Source organism: Monodelphis domestica, chromosome 2 (genome assembly GCF_027887165.1).
Source record: "Monodelphis domestica isolate mMonDom1 chromosome 2, mMonDom1.pri, whole genome shotgun sequence".
NCBI lineage: Eukaryota > Metazoa > Chordata > Mammalia > Didelphimorphia > Didelphidae > Monodelphis > Monodelphis domestica.
The window spans coordinates 160822030-160838546 of NC_077228.1; the positions used below are offsets into that span (position 1 = coordinate 160822030).

The following is a 16517-nucleotide window of genomic DNA, read 5'->3' on the forward strand; positions in this document are numbered from 1 at the left end:
CATCTACTACTTTTAAGATATTTTCTTTAAAGTCAGAGGGAAAATTACTTATTTTTGGAGGTGGCCAGAATAAGGTCTCATCTGTAAGGCCAGAATTAGGGTCTGTCCTTTTAAATCCATGACTCTATTCTTTGGGGATACTGAGTCTCCATTTCTGCCTCCTTGCATAAATGCATACCTCACAATCCTTTTGGACAAACAACATAGCTTTTTGGACTCAGTAATATATAATTTTATAAATTATAAAATATTTAGATAATATTTTACCCTAATTACCTCAAAGGATGTAAGGATAAGATGAGATAGTTGATATTACAGCAATCTAAAAAATACCTATTATACTAACCACTATCATATACACATATGCCCTATCTATAGATTCCATTAGTCCTTGCCTCTGAGGATAACAGTAAAAGAGATTTTATAAAATTAAGATCTTATACTCAAATATGTAACCAGAAGTTTAAAAAAAAAATCTCCAGGCACAAGATTAGGACAGACCAAAAATGAGACCCTACTGTGCTCACCTCCAAAAACAAACACAGGCCAGTAGGAATTTGGCCAAATTCACCAACAAAGGTAAATTTATGAGCTGCAGTATTTGTAATATAATTTTTAGGCCACTGATGTGTATTGCCAAATAAAAATGGATGAATAAGATTTGTGTAAATTTACTAAGTTGGTTAGTATTTGATTCTAACTGGTGAAAGAATTTAATTAAGAGAATTTTGCTCATCTTCTTTTAGTCCTGGCAAATGATCTAGGATCAAAAAAAAAAAATCCCTGAGAGTAGCCATGCCACCGATTTCTGAAAGGATACCGTTTAAGTGGGGGAATTGTCAACATTTCTAGTGCCATACTTCAACATTTAAAGAGTCGAGCACATTCCAATTCCAGACTTTAATATAGAATACTTGGAAAGTGCTGATGCTTTGTTCTAAGTTACTAAAGATTAGACCTTTTGGATGACTCCTTCCTACAAATCAGAGAAGGTATTGTTCTGAGTCATTATTTTTAACATGTTTGAAACTTCACGTGATGGAGAAATTCTTTAAAGTCCTCCTTTTCTACCAAGCAGGTTTGTTAGTGGAGAAGCTAGAATAATGTTCACTAGTAAATGTGACATTTTTTTTTATTTCTGGACTAAAAAAATATTATCAGCTTGTAATAGTGTATGATGTGGGACCAGTGTTTTAACTATTGAACTTATGGAGGAATTGTTTTAAATCCATGACTCTATTCTTTAGGGGATACTGAATTTTACCTGAAATTTATCAATAAAAATTTTATCTAAATAATAAATAATTGTTATCAATTAGCTAAACTGACTGCATTTGAAGGGCTCTAATTAAAAATTCCAAAGAGAAAAGATATATAATAGTCACATGCTTCTTCCATTTGTAAAAAGCTGGTAACTTTGAATGAATCTATAGTTTAAATGCTCTCAGCTACAAAGCCAAATGCTATCCATAATCCTGATGCAGAGTACACTGAAGAACATGTAATAGCAGATAAAAATAATGAATTGAACCAAATAAACCCACTGGGACTGGTCTAACCTTCATAATTGGTTATTACTTTGATGAGGGACAAGCTGCCTTATTGAAAACATTCTGTTCAGCAGCTAGCCCAGACTGATGATTAAATAGCCTCCCCATCTTAATTTCTAAACAAAACCACACATCCTCCTCTCCTCAATGCCCCCAAAAAGTATCAACACTTTTTTAAACTAAATGCTTTTTTAATAGAAAACAAAATACAAAATAACTCTTTTCAGAAAACAGAAATATTTAATCCTTTTCTCCACAAACAAATTAGAACTTGCTTTATCCTCAAAGAATGGTTTTATATAACTAAGACTTGTTTCACAAAGTGTTCATAAAACTGGTATTGCAATGCAGGAGGTGGGAGCAAGGAGACTGGGGAAGGAAAAAAATTTGCAAAAAAGCTACACCCCAGAACATATGATAATATGGGAATTCAAATTTTCCAATTTCAACTTATGACTTACCATTGAAAATAACTTATATCCCCATGTAACAAATGTTCTTTTATGGAGAGGTGCAACTAGGAAGAGAATCCTCCCTTCCCACCATCACTGCAGGAGCCCAAAACTTTCTCAATCAAACCCACCCACCCATAACACCTCATCCAGGGTGATTTCAGCACCACCCAGAAATTGCCCTTTTCTCCCTACACACTGTGCGACCAAATTCTCTTAAGTCCCTGAACCTCAAAATTCCAAGTATCACAGCCAGTGCCAGGAGTCAAACCTGAAAGATAAAAGCAGAGATGGAACCCTCTGCCAGTGCTAGATTTCCTCTTCTCAATAATAATAATAATAATAATAATTATAACAATAATAAAAAAAATCCTGGTTCTTTGCAAATGCAGAAAATGAAAGACTTTCTGCCAGGATTACCCATCCTCCCCCCCAAACCCCAACTCCCACCCTTGCATTCCTAAGCCAAAAGGATTTCCCTTCAACCAGAGTGAATGATAATACTTAACACTTGTAGCACTACTTATCTCCAAAGTGCTTTGCAAACATCATTCAATCAAAAATTCCCACACTCAAAGGTGAGGGAGTATTATTATTATCCCAATTTTATGAATGGGAAAAATGAGGCAGAAATTAAGTTACTTGTTCAAGGTTACAACAAGATCTCTAAGAAATTCCTTCCAACCTCAAAAGCACCTTAACTCCTTGCCTCAAGCCTATACGCTATAGTTCTTCAGCCTCTCCCTTTCCCCACCTCAGTGTTTTAGGACATTTTTGGGCAGAACAACAATATGGTATTTGCAATACCAAAGACCTTACTGCCAATGGGAGAAAGGAAAAAGAGAAGGGGAGGAAGTCTCTTTCACAGTCAGTGATTTAATCTCAGTTTGTAGTAAGACTCTTATAATTGCAAAGCCTTCCACCACTATCCCAATTCATTAAAAAGAAAAAAATTAATGTTCCTGATTTTCTTGTGTAATTCCAGTCACTAGAAGGAGGTTACAGGCCATAAACTGAACACTCAGTACATTACTCATCTGCCCAGTATAGACACCAACAAGTTCACTGGAAGAACCATCTGCAGGAGCATTGCAATAAGTGTTCCGAATATCCCAAACCCGAACAGAGTTATCCATGGATGCAGAGGCAATCAAGCTACTATCTGGGCTGAAAGTAAGGCTGGTGATATTGTCCGTGTGGCCTCTCAATTCTTTGTAGAGGGTACCAGATGCCAAGTCCCATAGCTTCAACCGCTGGTCCTCACCGGCAGATGCCAAGTACTTACCATTTGGAGAAAATGCAAGTGAAAGCACAGGACCCCGATGACCTGTGAAGAGCCTCACAGAATTTCCTTGTTGAGTACTCCATAAACGAACAGTTTTATCAGTTGAGCCCGTAGCTAAGTAGTTTGAATTCGGGTGGAATTTTACACAGTCCACATCTGCTAGATGTCCTGCATATATTCGCAATGGGTACGTCCGATCAAATGACCAGAGTCTTGCAGTGCGGTCATGGGAACCACTGGCGAAATATAGGCTGCATGGACTGATATCCAGATCCCAGACAGGGTAGGCATGGCCTTGGTACAATACAGTATTGGTAAAACTTCCAAGGTCCCAGTATCTAATAGACATATCTTCGGAGCAAGATAGCAACCCTGAGCTGTCTGATAGGAACCTTGTACTGTACACGGGCCCACAATGCCCTCTCAAGATCTTCATTTCTGTGCCCACGTTGTCATCATCATCTTCCTAGAAAAACAGCAGGTAATGAGAAAAAGAAAAACACACAAAAGGAAAACATGTTTAGTGGTGTGACAATATTAAAAAGCTTAGTGTTTTATGGAGGGAAAGAAATCTGGTTAAAGAAGAAGGAAAGAGGGCATCCTGTAAACCGTAAGTGCCTTTCTTGAGTAACACACACACACACACACACACACACACACACACACACACACACACACACACACACACACACACACACAGAGACTCTGAGCTATATGCAAGCTATTAGAGCTTCAAAAACTGAACAAATACAAGACTTTTAGAAAAAAAAAAGATTTTTAGAGTATTAACAGAAAATTTACTAATTGCTTTAGATTAAAAATAGGTGAAACTGAGATTCCCATGATCATTTCAGCATGATGTGGTATTCTAGAAGAGATTCAGTTCTGAATTTATATTAATTTTCATGATTTCTGATGCCTATCTTAATCTGTCAGTTTCTGATAAGACCAGATAGACTTGCAACAAATTTAAGCACTTCTAGTCAAGAGACTCCCCATCTCTCACATACTCCAGAAAATATCTAAAGATTGTACCAGATGAAATAATGATCAAGTAATCCAATGAGACACTACAGTAAACATCTTCTTCCTCTCCCAAACATACGTACTCCAGCAAAAACCTGAAAATTCCACCAGATCAAATAAGGTTCAAGCAATCTACTGAGACACCACTGTAAATTACTTTTTTTCAAAACTGCACAAAAAGTAACTCAGATGATCATGGACAATTAGAAAGGAGGCTGTCAGCAAAGCTAGTACTAGTTCAGGCCAACAAGCTGGCAGTCTCCCGGTGAGATCTGAAATGATCTAGAGCAGCGTTTCTCAACCTCTCAATTTGTAGCAATGAGAATACATAATGCATATCAGGTATTTACATTCTGAATCATAACTGTAGCAAAATTACAGTTTTTAAGTAGCCACCAAAATAATATTTTGGTTTGGGGTCATTGCAACATGAGGAACTGTATTGTGGGGTCACGGCATTAGAAAGGTTGAGAACCACTGGTCTAGAGACACCTGTAATCTGCAACGCTCTCTATCCAGAGCAAAGGGCTCCCCTGAGAGATCCTTGGTTGTGCACAGGAGCAGTAGTGACCAGTATGGTATGGTGACCCTTATAAGGACTATGATACACCAGGACTAGTTAACTCTCAGATTTCTAGCACTTTGACTTGAGGAACCATCAAGGGTCCTGAAGATCTAGGGCTCTAAATCACAAAAACCCAATGGGGTCTAAACCCGGAAAGAGGACTGCATAGGAACTCAGATGATCCAGAGTGAGACCATGCAAAGCAGACCACCTCAGCCTAAAGTGTCAAGAGGGCAAAGGGTAGAGCATGGCTGGAACTAAGGCTGAAGAGATGAGTAAACAAAAAACAGGATACCAAACTTAGAGAAAGTAACTGTAGCAACTGCAAGTAGAGAGTCAAAGAAAAAAAAAAACACCCACCACCAGATTTTCCACAAGGACTACATGAATATCTAAAAGAATGAAGCAAGGTATAAAAGAAAAATAAATAAATTAAAATTTTGTAGAAAAGAATTGGATAGAGAATAAGTAGTTTCAAATGAGGCAAAACTTACCCAAGAAATGGATTTCCTGAAAACTAGAAAAGGTCAAATACAAATCAATGACTCCATAAGAAAGCAAGAAATAATGCAACAAAACCCAACAGATTTTTAAAAATATATGAAAATGTAAGATATTTAATATAAAAAATTTCCCTGAAAATAGGTCAAGAAGAGATAATCTAAAAATCAATGGACTAACTGATTAAAAAAAAAAAAGCCTGGACACTACATTTCAAGAATTTATGAATAAAAGCTGTCTGGATTTATTAGACCCCAAAAGGTAAGTAAAAAAAAGAATCCACCAATTACTTCCTGAAAGACCTTTCCATTCTTAAAGGGAAAGTTCTAGGACTTTCAATAGCCACAATCCAGTTTTCATACCTAATAAAAATATGGCAAGCATCCAGATGGAAGTCTGAATTACAGTCAAGGATCACATAAGACCCGGCAGCTTCTATCATAAAAGATATTTAAATTATATCTTGGAATACAACATTCCAAAAAGAAAAAAAAAGGGGGCTTAGCTTACAACTAAGAAAAACTTAATACAGTATAATCTTATGGGGGGGGGGAATAGGTTTTCAAAAGAATAAAAGACTTTCAGTGTTTTCTGATGAAAAGCATAGAGTTGAATAGGAATTCTGAAATACAAACAGCTCAGAGAAACTTAGAAGAGTAAATATATCAACTGGAAGGAGCTTTATAATATTGTAGTGTTACTATTCTAATAGAAAACACAAGAATTCCTTCAGAACCTTGATGTCTTCATAATGTTGAAGAGGTTAAAGAAAAAACAAAGAATCTGGGGGTGGTGGAGGAAGATTTGCTCTATTCTGAGGGGGAAGGGAAGAGAGGGTAAAAGGAATATACTAATGACAAAAGGGGGGGGAAGATACACTAAACTGCTTGATTCAAAAGGGGATATTAAAAGGAAAAAAAGAAAAATGAAATAGACTGTAAGGGAGGGAAGTGCCCATAATTTGGGATATGATTGAACAAACTGTGGAATATAAATGTAATGGAATAATATTGCTCTCTGAGAAATGACCTAAGATAATTTTAAAAAATCCTGTGTATGCAGCGTAAAGTAAGCAGAAAAAGAAGAACAATTTGTATAAAGACAACACTAAAAAAACAAACAGAACAAAAACTCTGAAAAACTTAATGTGGTGATCATTGTGGAGAAAGGGCCCACTTCCTCACTAGCAGCAGCAACAAATGCTGACTAGTGGCTACCAACAAGCACAAGACCCCTGAAAGTGGAAGCACCCACTAGACCACTAATCTTGCTTTCAACTCAATCAGTATAGCTAACATCTGGAGAAGCAACTCTTGTGCAGAATAAGACAGCCAAAGCAAGCAAATCAACCTTGCTGAAGCAATGGAGCACCTTAAGGAAGAGGCAAGTGGCAGCATATGCTAGGTTACATCAAATCACAATCACCATCACCATCTTGATCACTATCTCCTTTCAAACCCTAATGGAGATAAGCCTAGGAACTATCTCCTGAACCCAAAAGCCTGGGGAATAGTAAAGTTTCTAGCACAGGGCTTACAGCCATCATTCAGGGAAGTAACCCCTGCTGAGATGAAGCCTGGCAACTGTTTCTCCAGGTGCTACTGCCACAGCTACTGAAGACACAGAAGAGAAAGTCTTGGTTCAACATAAAAAAATTGTATCAATGGAATTTATGTTAAATAAAAGGTATTATCTACTGTACCCTATGGACAATGGGACCTTTCTAATTATCTTGTAGCTGAAAACTTTCATATGTATTATCTCCCTCAGAATATGAGCTCCTTGAAAGCAGGGCCTTTTTATTTTTCTGTTCTATTTCTATTTCTTTAATACTTAACATAGTGCTTTGTGTATAGGCAAAGTGACTCACCTCAGGGTTACACAGCTACTGAGGCTATATTTGAATTAGGTCTTCCTGATTTCAGGTCCAGACCTCTATTTACTATGTCACCCATTGCCCCTTCATTTATTCATTCATTTAGTGACCAACTGTATCTCCAGAGGGCCTATGAGAAAATGTATTATCTATTATCTCTTGCCAGAGAGGTGATGTACTCAAAGTTCAAAAAGAAATGAGATTGTTTTAGACATTGCCACTGTATAGACTAATTTTGTTAATGTTTTTGCAACGTTTTTGTGTTTTAAGTTATCTTGGTATTTAGTTTAGAGAAGGTTATAAAGGGGGAAAAGGAGATTAGCAATAGTGGTGTTTGAAACATTTTTTAAAATACACAGAACGTAATCAAATGTAACAGACTTTTCTACTAGTAGCAATGCAATGATCCAGGACAACACAAAGGAACTTATGAGAAAGAACGTTATCCACACATCCAGAGGAAGAACTGTGGGAGTAGAAATGCAGAAGAAAAACATATGATCAGTTACATGGTTTGATGGGGATATGATTGGGGTTTTGGTATTAAAAGATCACTATTGTAAATATGAATAATATGGAAATAGGTTTTGAACAACGAAATATGTATAACCCAGTGGAATTACTTGTCAGCTCAGGGAGGGGGGAGGGAAGAAGGGTTGGGAAAAATTATGAATCATGTAACCATGAAAAAATATTCTAAATAAACAAACTGGAAAAAAAATTAAAAAATACACAGCAGAAATTGCAAAAGGAAGCACATACAAGCAGGCCAGTTGAAAATAAAACGTGGAATTTATAAGCAAATATACAAAATGGAGAGTCACAGTTTCATAAACAATCTTATTATGTTCTGCTGTGCCTAAGTTCATCACACTAAAAAAAGCTCAAAACCAAAAATTTAGCATTTCTTATGTGAGTTCAGTGCTGAAGATGGAAGCATTTGAAGTAGCAATATTCTACAGCTAATATGGAAATATTTTAATAATTTAATATTTTAAACAAAATTCATAAATGTAAAAATAGTAGTTTTGCTACCAATTGGACAGATGCAGTTTTCAGTATATCATTATAGAATAAACTGAAGGACATGAAAAGATGAAGGTAAAGTCCCAAATAAGAACATGATCAATAATTAACCAAGAGTCAGAAATTCCATGAAAAACAACAGGATAATAATTAAATGCAGGTTTGTTTAAAGTCTCAACAATATGTATGATTCTTGACCATAAGTTTCTAAAGTGAAAAATACAGATCCCATTATTTATTGTCTAGAGTAGAGTGGACAAATAGACTGGAGGTCTGAACAAGACTGAAGTGTAATTAGGAAGTATATAACAAAATAAAAAAATAAAACAGAGCATAAATGTTAACATATGGGTTTTCTAAGTCAATATGCAGCAGGTAGAAATACTTATGAACAGTTTAATGGCCCCTAATTCTGAGTCTGACATTTCTGCTCTAGAGATTCCCCTTCATACAAAAAGTCCTCATTTTCCCCTCACTTATTTGGGGAGCATTTCAGAACAGCTATTCAAAACTACAGCAATATCTCTAGTGGCACTAACTGGCTAAAGTGGATTTAAGGTAAGTACAAAAGAAAAAAGATGAAATATGGATAGGTAATAAACCCATTATGGTTTTGTTTCCTTTTTAGGAAAAGGGATATAATCAACATAAACTTTACTTACTATGTCTGCACTTAAGAGTGAAGCATTAATTGTCAAGAGTTAGTAGGAAGAGAATCCACATTCATTAGTGATTTTTTTTTCAAAACATACCTCATATAAGTTATTTAATATGTACATTCTCTGAGTTCAATGTTCTGTTGAGAGTGCTACTATAAATAAGCATTAGTAATTTTTCCTTCTCAAAAGAGGTCACAATAACAGTTATGAATTTCATGAATGAGTCTTTCTCTTTCTTTCTTTCTTTCTTTCTTTCTTTCTTTCTTTCTTTCTTTCTTTCTTTCTTTCTTTCTTTCTTTCTTTCTTAGCTTTTTAAAAAAACCAATGTTATTGGTACCTTTTTGTTTTCATATAAACGTTATTTTAAATATCTCTTTCCCTACTCAGAAAGTTGTCCTCTACAAAAAGAATTTTTAAAAAGAAATAAAAAAGCTTTTCAGCAATACCATCTAAGCTGAAAGTATGTGCAATATCCTAATACTTTGTAGAGCTATAGTTCTCTAGCTCTGCAAAAAAGGGAGAGTTTTGATTAAAAAAAAAATTTTTTTTTATGCAGCTTGTGTGATCTTACTATCAAGTATTCTAGGTCAGTGTTGTTAAATTCAAATAGAAATGGATCCTTATAGTCACATATTGACTTAGAAAACCAGGAATTAACGTTATCTATGTTGTATTATATTTTTATTTATTTTGTTCAACATTCCCAATTATGTTTTAATCTGGTTTGGGCTGCAATCCAGAGTTTTGTGGACTGTGGCAGCCCTTAGTGAATTTGACATCTTTATTTTAGCTCATACGGTAGAACTCAAGAAGTATAACAAACATCATCTTCTATTCCATTATTTTCAAGACCAAATTCTCTAAATATTCCTATATGTGTCTGGTAAGGACTCAAGTAGAATTTTGAACATTGTACCAACATCTAACATTTCTACTATTATAATTCCAGTGCCCAGGAGGACAAGGTGGTAAAATTCAATTAACTTCTGTAACTTTAAAGTCAGTAATCCTATTTTCCTCTAATGTAGACTGCCCATGAATGATTATTTCTTTATATACTTGAGTTTATGTAATAACTGTTTTAAAGAAGACTGAATTCCAATTATACAAAGATTTGTTTAAAGTTAATTGTGAACTAAGATTACATTAAATCAGATCATTTAAAAACAGTAAGAGGTGGGTGAAGATTTTATTAAAAGTAGGTAAACTTAGCAGCAAAATGTGGGATCAAAGTGAGTAATATCTTATTCCTGTGAATAAATCTGAATTGATTTTAGCAGTCCAAAAAATGGAGAAATGAGACCTTTCCTGCTAGCTTTTAGGCATCACTATGAGTTATCTGTTGTTTAAACTAACCTAGTTCTCTTTGGTTACTGCATGTCAATCCAGTCCTAAAAGTAACATTAGGCAGTAAGGCTGGAGCATTAATAAGTCATAGTCTGAAAAACTATGCTCTTTATTTATTAAAAAAAAAAAACCCCAAAACAAAACCTTACCTTCCAGCTTATAATCAACACTGTATATTGGTTCCAAGGCAGAAGAGTGGTAAGGGCTAGGCAATGGGGGTTAAGTGACTTGCCCAGGGTTACACAGCAGGGAAGTGTCTGAGGCCAGATTTGAACCTAGGACTTCTTATCTCTAGACCTGGGTCTCAATCCACTGAGCTACCCAGCTGCCCTCAGCTATGCTCTTTAAAACTGAATGAATGTCTCCTATACCATTCCCCCAAAGCTCATGCTGATATGTGAAGGGGATCCATAGAAATCTTACATCATGGATTACAACAGAATCATAAGAACTTTATATTATAGATTTCCAAGAAACCTAAATGGTATACTCCTGGACCACACTAATGATCAGAAGTTCTTCTACCTTCTTCTACCCAAGTCAATTTGATATCCTAACCCTTTTGGTCCACATTCATACCCTGAAGTCCTCCCATTGGAGCACCAGTAGCCTAGGAGTAGTATTTTATTTGTTTGGAATCTGTGGTCTTTGGATGCTTTACATCTGCCACTGGTTGATGGCCATAAAGTGTATTATTGTGCCGTTAACATCCACCATACCAAGTCTCATCTTTTAATTCAGTTCCAAACTAGAACTTCCAGGTCTTCTTAATATTTGTACTCTGATAAAATAAACATTAGATGTGTTAGTATGGTCATTTATCCTAGGGGAAGAAAAAAAATTGCTGCTGGAAGCAAGGTGGCAGATGAATTTTTAGACAGACCAGTGGGTGTTTTAATTTTACTGATGATAGAACATTTTACAACATGAAAATCTTATGTTTGTTTATAAATTAAAGGAATTAAACTGCCTTTCCTTCATGGCCTAACATTTCCTTGGGGAAACTAGCTGAAACTGTAAGAGCCCTAGCTTTTAGAGCTAGAAAGTCAAATGTAGGTCCCTTTGTTACCAAATTTTGGGGGGGTAACCTAATGTTTTTTGTGCTCTACAGAATTTCTACTCTATTATTTGAAGAAATTTCAACTAATTAACCTTGATGTTCTAATTCAAGCTCACATCTCAAATGACACAAAAGAGGGTCTTACTAACCTTAGATATTAATCATATGCCAATTATTAATAATTATTGGCTTTATTATTTTTTTAAAACCTTACTTTCCATCTACAATACTGTGTATTGGTTCCAAGGCAGAAGAGTGGTAAATGGGGGTTAAGTGACTTGCCCAGGGTCACACAGCAGGGAAGTGTCTGAGGCCATATTTGTACCTAGGACCTCTTGTCTCTAGGCCTGGTTCTCAATCCACTGAGCTACCCAGCTGCTCCCAATTACTGATTTTTGAATTGTGTTAATTTAGTAAGAATTGATGTTGCAATAACTTTCTTATCTCATGTGTTCAATAAAGGTTAAATGAAAAATGTCCTCTATATCCCTCAGTTTCAACAGTAATAACAATAGCTAAAAATAGTATTTAAATATCATCTTACAGTTTGCAAAGCACTTTACATGCATTATCTCATTTGATTTAACCAAACATTTCCAGCTAATATGAATACTAGATGAAATTAGATTTTTTTATTTTTAACAGTAACTTCTGAGACTACAAGTAAAAACAAAGAGAGAATAGAGGGTTCTGTTACTATCAATAATTATATGGCTATCCCCCAAATCAATCCAAATAATGTAGCCCTATGCTTACAAAATCTGGCTAGGTTATTATAGCTGTTTTGAATTAGCCAAACATTCCCTAAAAAGTACTGAGAGAATTAAAAGAAAAATAAATGATACTCAGACCTCTTCATCCAGAACATCGCAAGCCAAGCGGATGCGAGACACGTCCACCTGATGAGGCTCTGATTTTAACTTCTTGGATCTCAAGCTCCAAAGTTTTACACAGGAATTATCAAACCCAGCAGCTAGCAGCTTGTTGTCTGGGGAGATTTCTGCAGTGTTCAGCAATTGCTCAGTGTTATAGAAGGCATAGAAACAAATTGTGGTAAGTGAAGGGGGTCCATCCTTGACTCGCTTAATGCTCTCTTGCAGGACATCCAGAGCAGCCTCATTCTGCAAAATAGATGTGGGCATATCTGCTGGCTCCAGGCCATTGCTCTCACTTCGTGAGGAGCTGCCACTGGCATACAGCTGGTAGTCTGTTCTCTTGGCAGGCTGCACATCAAGATGAATGTGTAAGGTGAGAACTTTGCACAGGGCACTGTTGTTGTCACTTTGGAGGTAGCGGATAAGGTAATTGTAGCTGTCCTCTTGGAGGCGGACCACATACTTATTATCCAGGAATGCCCGGAGTCTGAAGTTGGACAGGATGTCCTGAATGGTCAGAGTGGTTTGTAGCTGCTCAATGACATCCTTCTGGCTGGCGTTCTGCAAAAACATTCCATGGAAGCGGCTATAAAAACTGTCCACTGTGCTCTTCAGGCCATTCTGGACCATGTGAAGATGGAGGTAGACAAAGAGAGGATATAGGAGAGGCATCACTTCATGGCTGTGCTGGGAATCAGAATCTATAATGAAAGCAAAAGCAAATCTCATAAAAATAGTACCATTATATTTGTAAAATAATAAAATACCACAGGAGGCTGCAATTTAACTTTTTGTAGATACTAATATATGTATTTTATTGAGTTGTTTTTCAGTAATGTCTAACACTTCCTGATTCCATTTGGGGTTTTCCTGACAAAGATACTGGTTTGCCATTTCCTTTTCCAACTAATTTTGTAGGTTAAGAAAACTGAGGCAAATAGGGTTAAGTGGCTTGGTCAGGGTAAATAACTAATAAGTATCTAAGGCCAAATTTGAATTCAAGAAGATAAATCTTCCGGATTTCAGATCTTACCTTCTATCCATTGTGCCACCTTGCTGCCCCAGTATATATAGGTTCGGTTCTATTTAAGAATCACAGAATTTTCCAGCTTGAAGGAAATTTCAGTTCTTCTCTAACTTTCCAATTTTAAAGAGAATAAAACTAAGACCTAGAAAAGTCATTTACTCTCTAGTAGTAATACAAACAGACCTTTCTATCTCTAGTTCAAAGATGACTAAGGAGAAAGAGAGCACTAACTGGGAAGACAAAGAGCACTAACTGTAGGAGAACAGTATGTGAATCCAGTCTATTATAGTCTAAAGATTCTGAAAGGTAAAAGTAATTAGGGACTGTTTCCCAGGCAAGGGATTCACTAATACATAAAGGTAGGAAATATAATATTGAGTATGGGCAGTAGCTACTAGTCCAGTTTGACTAAAATGTAGAATCTGTGAAAAAGAATATTGAGCAATAAAGCTCGAAAGGCAAATGGGAGCCTTACTGAAGGGGATTTAAATATCAGCCTAAAGAGTTTGCATCTTATCCTAGAAGTAACAGGAAACTACTGGTAAATTTTCAGTAAAGTAGTGAGAGTTAGACCTGTGCCTTGAGAAGGTTATCTTAGAAGCTAGATGAAGAATGGGTTAAAGTCAGAGGCAGTTAGATAGCTCGGTGGACTGAGAAACAGGCCTAGAGGCGGGAGGTCCTAGGTTCAAATCTGACCTCAGATACTTCCCAGCTGTGTGACCCTGGGCAAGTCACTTGACCCCCATTGCCCAGCTCTTATGACTCTTCTGCCTTGGAACCAATATACAGTATTGATTCTAAGAGGGAAGGAAAGGTTTTAAAGAAAAAGTATGGATTGGAGAGAGACTGGATACAGGAAGGCAGATAGAAAGCTATTACAATGGTTCAAATTGAATGTAATGAGAAGCTAAATTAGGATGGTGGCTGTGTGAAAAAAAAAAAGAGAGAGAGAGAGAGAGATGGATGCCAAAGACTTTGTGGAGTTAGAAGAGACGAGTCATGGCAACCAAGGACTCTTCTTTCTCTCCCTGACGACTCATAGCCAGTTATTAATCAGGGAAACAAGAACTTAGGTGACTGGGAGGATGGCAGTACCTTTAAGAGAAATAAGGAAGTTTTTGGAAGTTATCTGCATAGAGATAATATTTAAGTCTATTGGAGTTTGCTGGTACAGTAGTAAATGTGGATCATATCTCTAAGACAGCACATGCAGATAAGAGTAGAGGACCCAGGACAATGGCAGCAAACTCTTATTAAGTAGCTGGATTATGTAAGAGATGGATTATGATCCAGCAAAGGACACTGAGAAGAAACAGACAGGTTGGAGAACTAGGAAAGTATAGAATCATGGAAGCCAAGGTAAGAAAGAGGACCTAGGAATGAGGTGTGGTCATAGAGTTTCAAAAGCTGCAGAATGATAAAGGAGGGCATTGGCTGAAAAAAAGGTCACAGAACCTAGGAATAAAGAGGCTGCTAATAACCTTGGAGAAGGCAATTTTAATTTAAGTAGCAGAATCAGGAGCCAAAGTTCAAGGAATTAAGACATAAGTGGATGGTTAGGCAGTAGAGGTAGTAGCTATTTTTTTCTAGGAATATGAGAGAGAGAGAAGCCATATAGAATGAGAGCTTGAGGAAATAGCAAATTCCTTAAAATTCATTCATTCATTAATTAATTAAAATCCTTACCTTCCATCTTAGAACCAATACTATGTATTGGTTCCAAGGCAGAAGAGTGGTAAGGGCTAGGCAATGGGGGTTAAGTGACATGTCCAGGGTCACACAACTGGGAAGTGTCTGAGGCCAGATTTGAACCTAGGACCTCCTTTCTCTAGGACTAGCTCTCAATCCACTCCACTCAATTGCCCCCCCCCCATCCCCCATTTATGATTTGGTTGCTATTAGCTATTTGGTGACTTTAAAGTAGAGTAAAATGTTTAGGGGAAAGGCAGCTGTCAGCTGAAAAATCCTCAACAAAAAATAAAGCTATGAAAGCCTAGCATACAATAGCACTTAATCCCAGCTAAGTTTGAGTGACAGTGGGAAACAAATAATGCTGACCTACCAATAGCCCTCCCAATGGTCATGAGTACACTAGTAAAAAAAAGTAGTACACATTATTACAATTAAACTCATGCTTAAAATACTGAAGCTATAATCAAACATGATGAAAATTACTTTAAAAGTTCTAGATCAGTGTTTCTCTATAGTAGAATTAATGCTTTAAAAGCCCTTCCTTTTGAAAACCTAGAAATTTAAATATCTGACATTTTTCTCCTTTGATCCTATTCCTTACCACCCCTCGCTACTTCCTTCTATGTATTTTTCAGTTCCTTTGTGAACAATGCAACTTCAGTATAGTTGAAGGCAGTGGAGAGTAGTCTAATTTGGGTTGAGAAGAAACACTCTTCTGGTCCCTTCTCCTCTATACCGACCCCTACATTAGGGAATACAACATCTACATTTATGTTGGAGAACTGAATGTCTTTCTCTTTTAAGGAAGAGACAGTAAAATTATTCTTATAAACCCACACCCACATCTACTTTAATCAGATGTTATTCCAATAAAAAAACAAACACTCAGAAGTCAGAATGTGAAATATCTCCATTTTGTCCCCCCAAGTATTTTAGGAATATGATATCTCTAATCAATTACAATGTAAGATCTTTTGGGGTAATGACCTTGCTTTATACTTCTTGTAGGACAGCTGTAAATGTACCATATCTAATATAACAGAATTTATTATCAGAAATAAATGGAGATTGATTAATAAGTAGGATCACATGTTTTCCTATATAATTTCTTTTCAATTAAATTTAAGATGGGAAATGTAGAGTTTTCGAAAGATCTTTTTCTAGTCACCATTATCTTTCTCTCTTCCCTCATTTTATAACTGAAGAAACAAAGGATTTAGGGAAGTCAAAAGAGTGACTGTAAAATTTAAGTTTAGATTTTATGCTAAATATGATTTATAAATATTGTGGTTGCCAATTTAAAAATATTACAGCTTAAGTCAAAATGACTTTTAGCAGCTTTATTTACAGAGGTAGAAAGAGTGAAAGTGAAAAAAAGTAGATAAAGAGACAGATTTTAATAAGCCTACCAGGCCTTCTCCTGAGAAGCCAATCTCAGCCCCAGTAGGGACTTCCCTAAATCCCTTGTCTCCATGTGGATTTCCTGGTAATCCTCAGCCAGAAGTCCTGGTGGTGTAGCCAGAGTTCCACCAACACAGCCTCTTCCAAAGCCAAGGCAGGAATATCAGCCACTCAC

At 36.3% G+C, this 16517-nt stretch overlaps 1 protein-coding gene across 3 annotated transcripts in view; it reads right to left on the bottom strand.

The window, feature by feature from the left end:
* Window positions 1-1720: 1720 nt before the first annotated feature.
* TAF5L (TATA-box binding protein associated factor 5 like) overlaps window positions 1721-16517 on the bottom strand; it is a 33597-nt gene continuing 18800 nt past the window's right edge. For 2 of the 3 annotated variants that reach the window (XM_001379092.4, XM_056816137.1), the window contains 2 exons: window positions 12199-12923; window positions 1721-3753 (listed from right to left, as the gene is read on the bottom strand). In XM_001379092.4, the coding sequence (XP_001379129.1) occupies window positions 2956-3753; window positions 12199-12923 (1523 nt within the window). In that variant the 3' untranslated portion in view covers window positions 1721-2955. Of the gene's footprint in view, window positions 3754-12192; window positions 12924-16517 lie in introns of those variants that run through there. The other variant, XM_007481621.3, reaches the window with a different exon arrangement.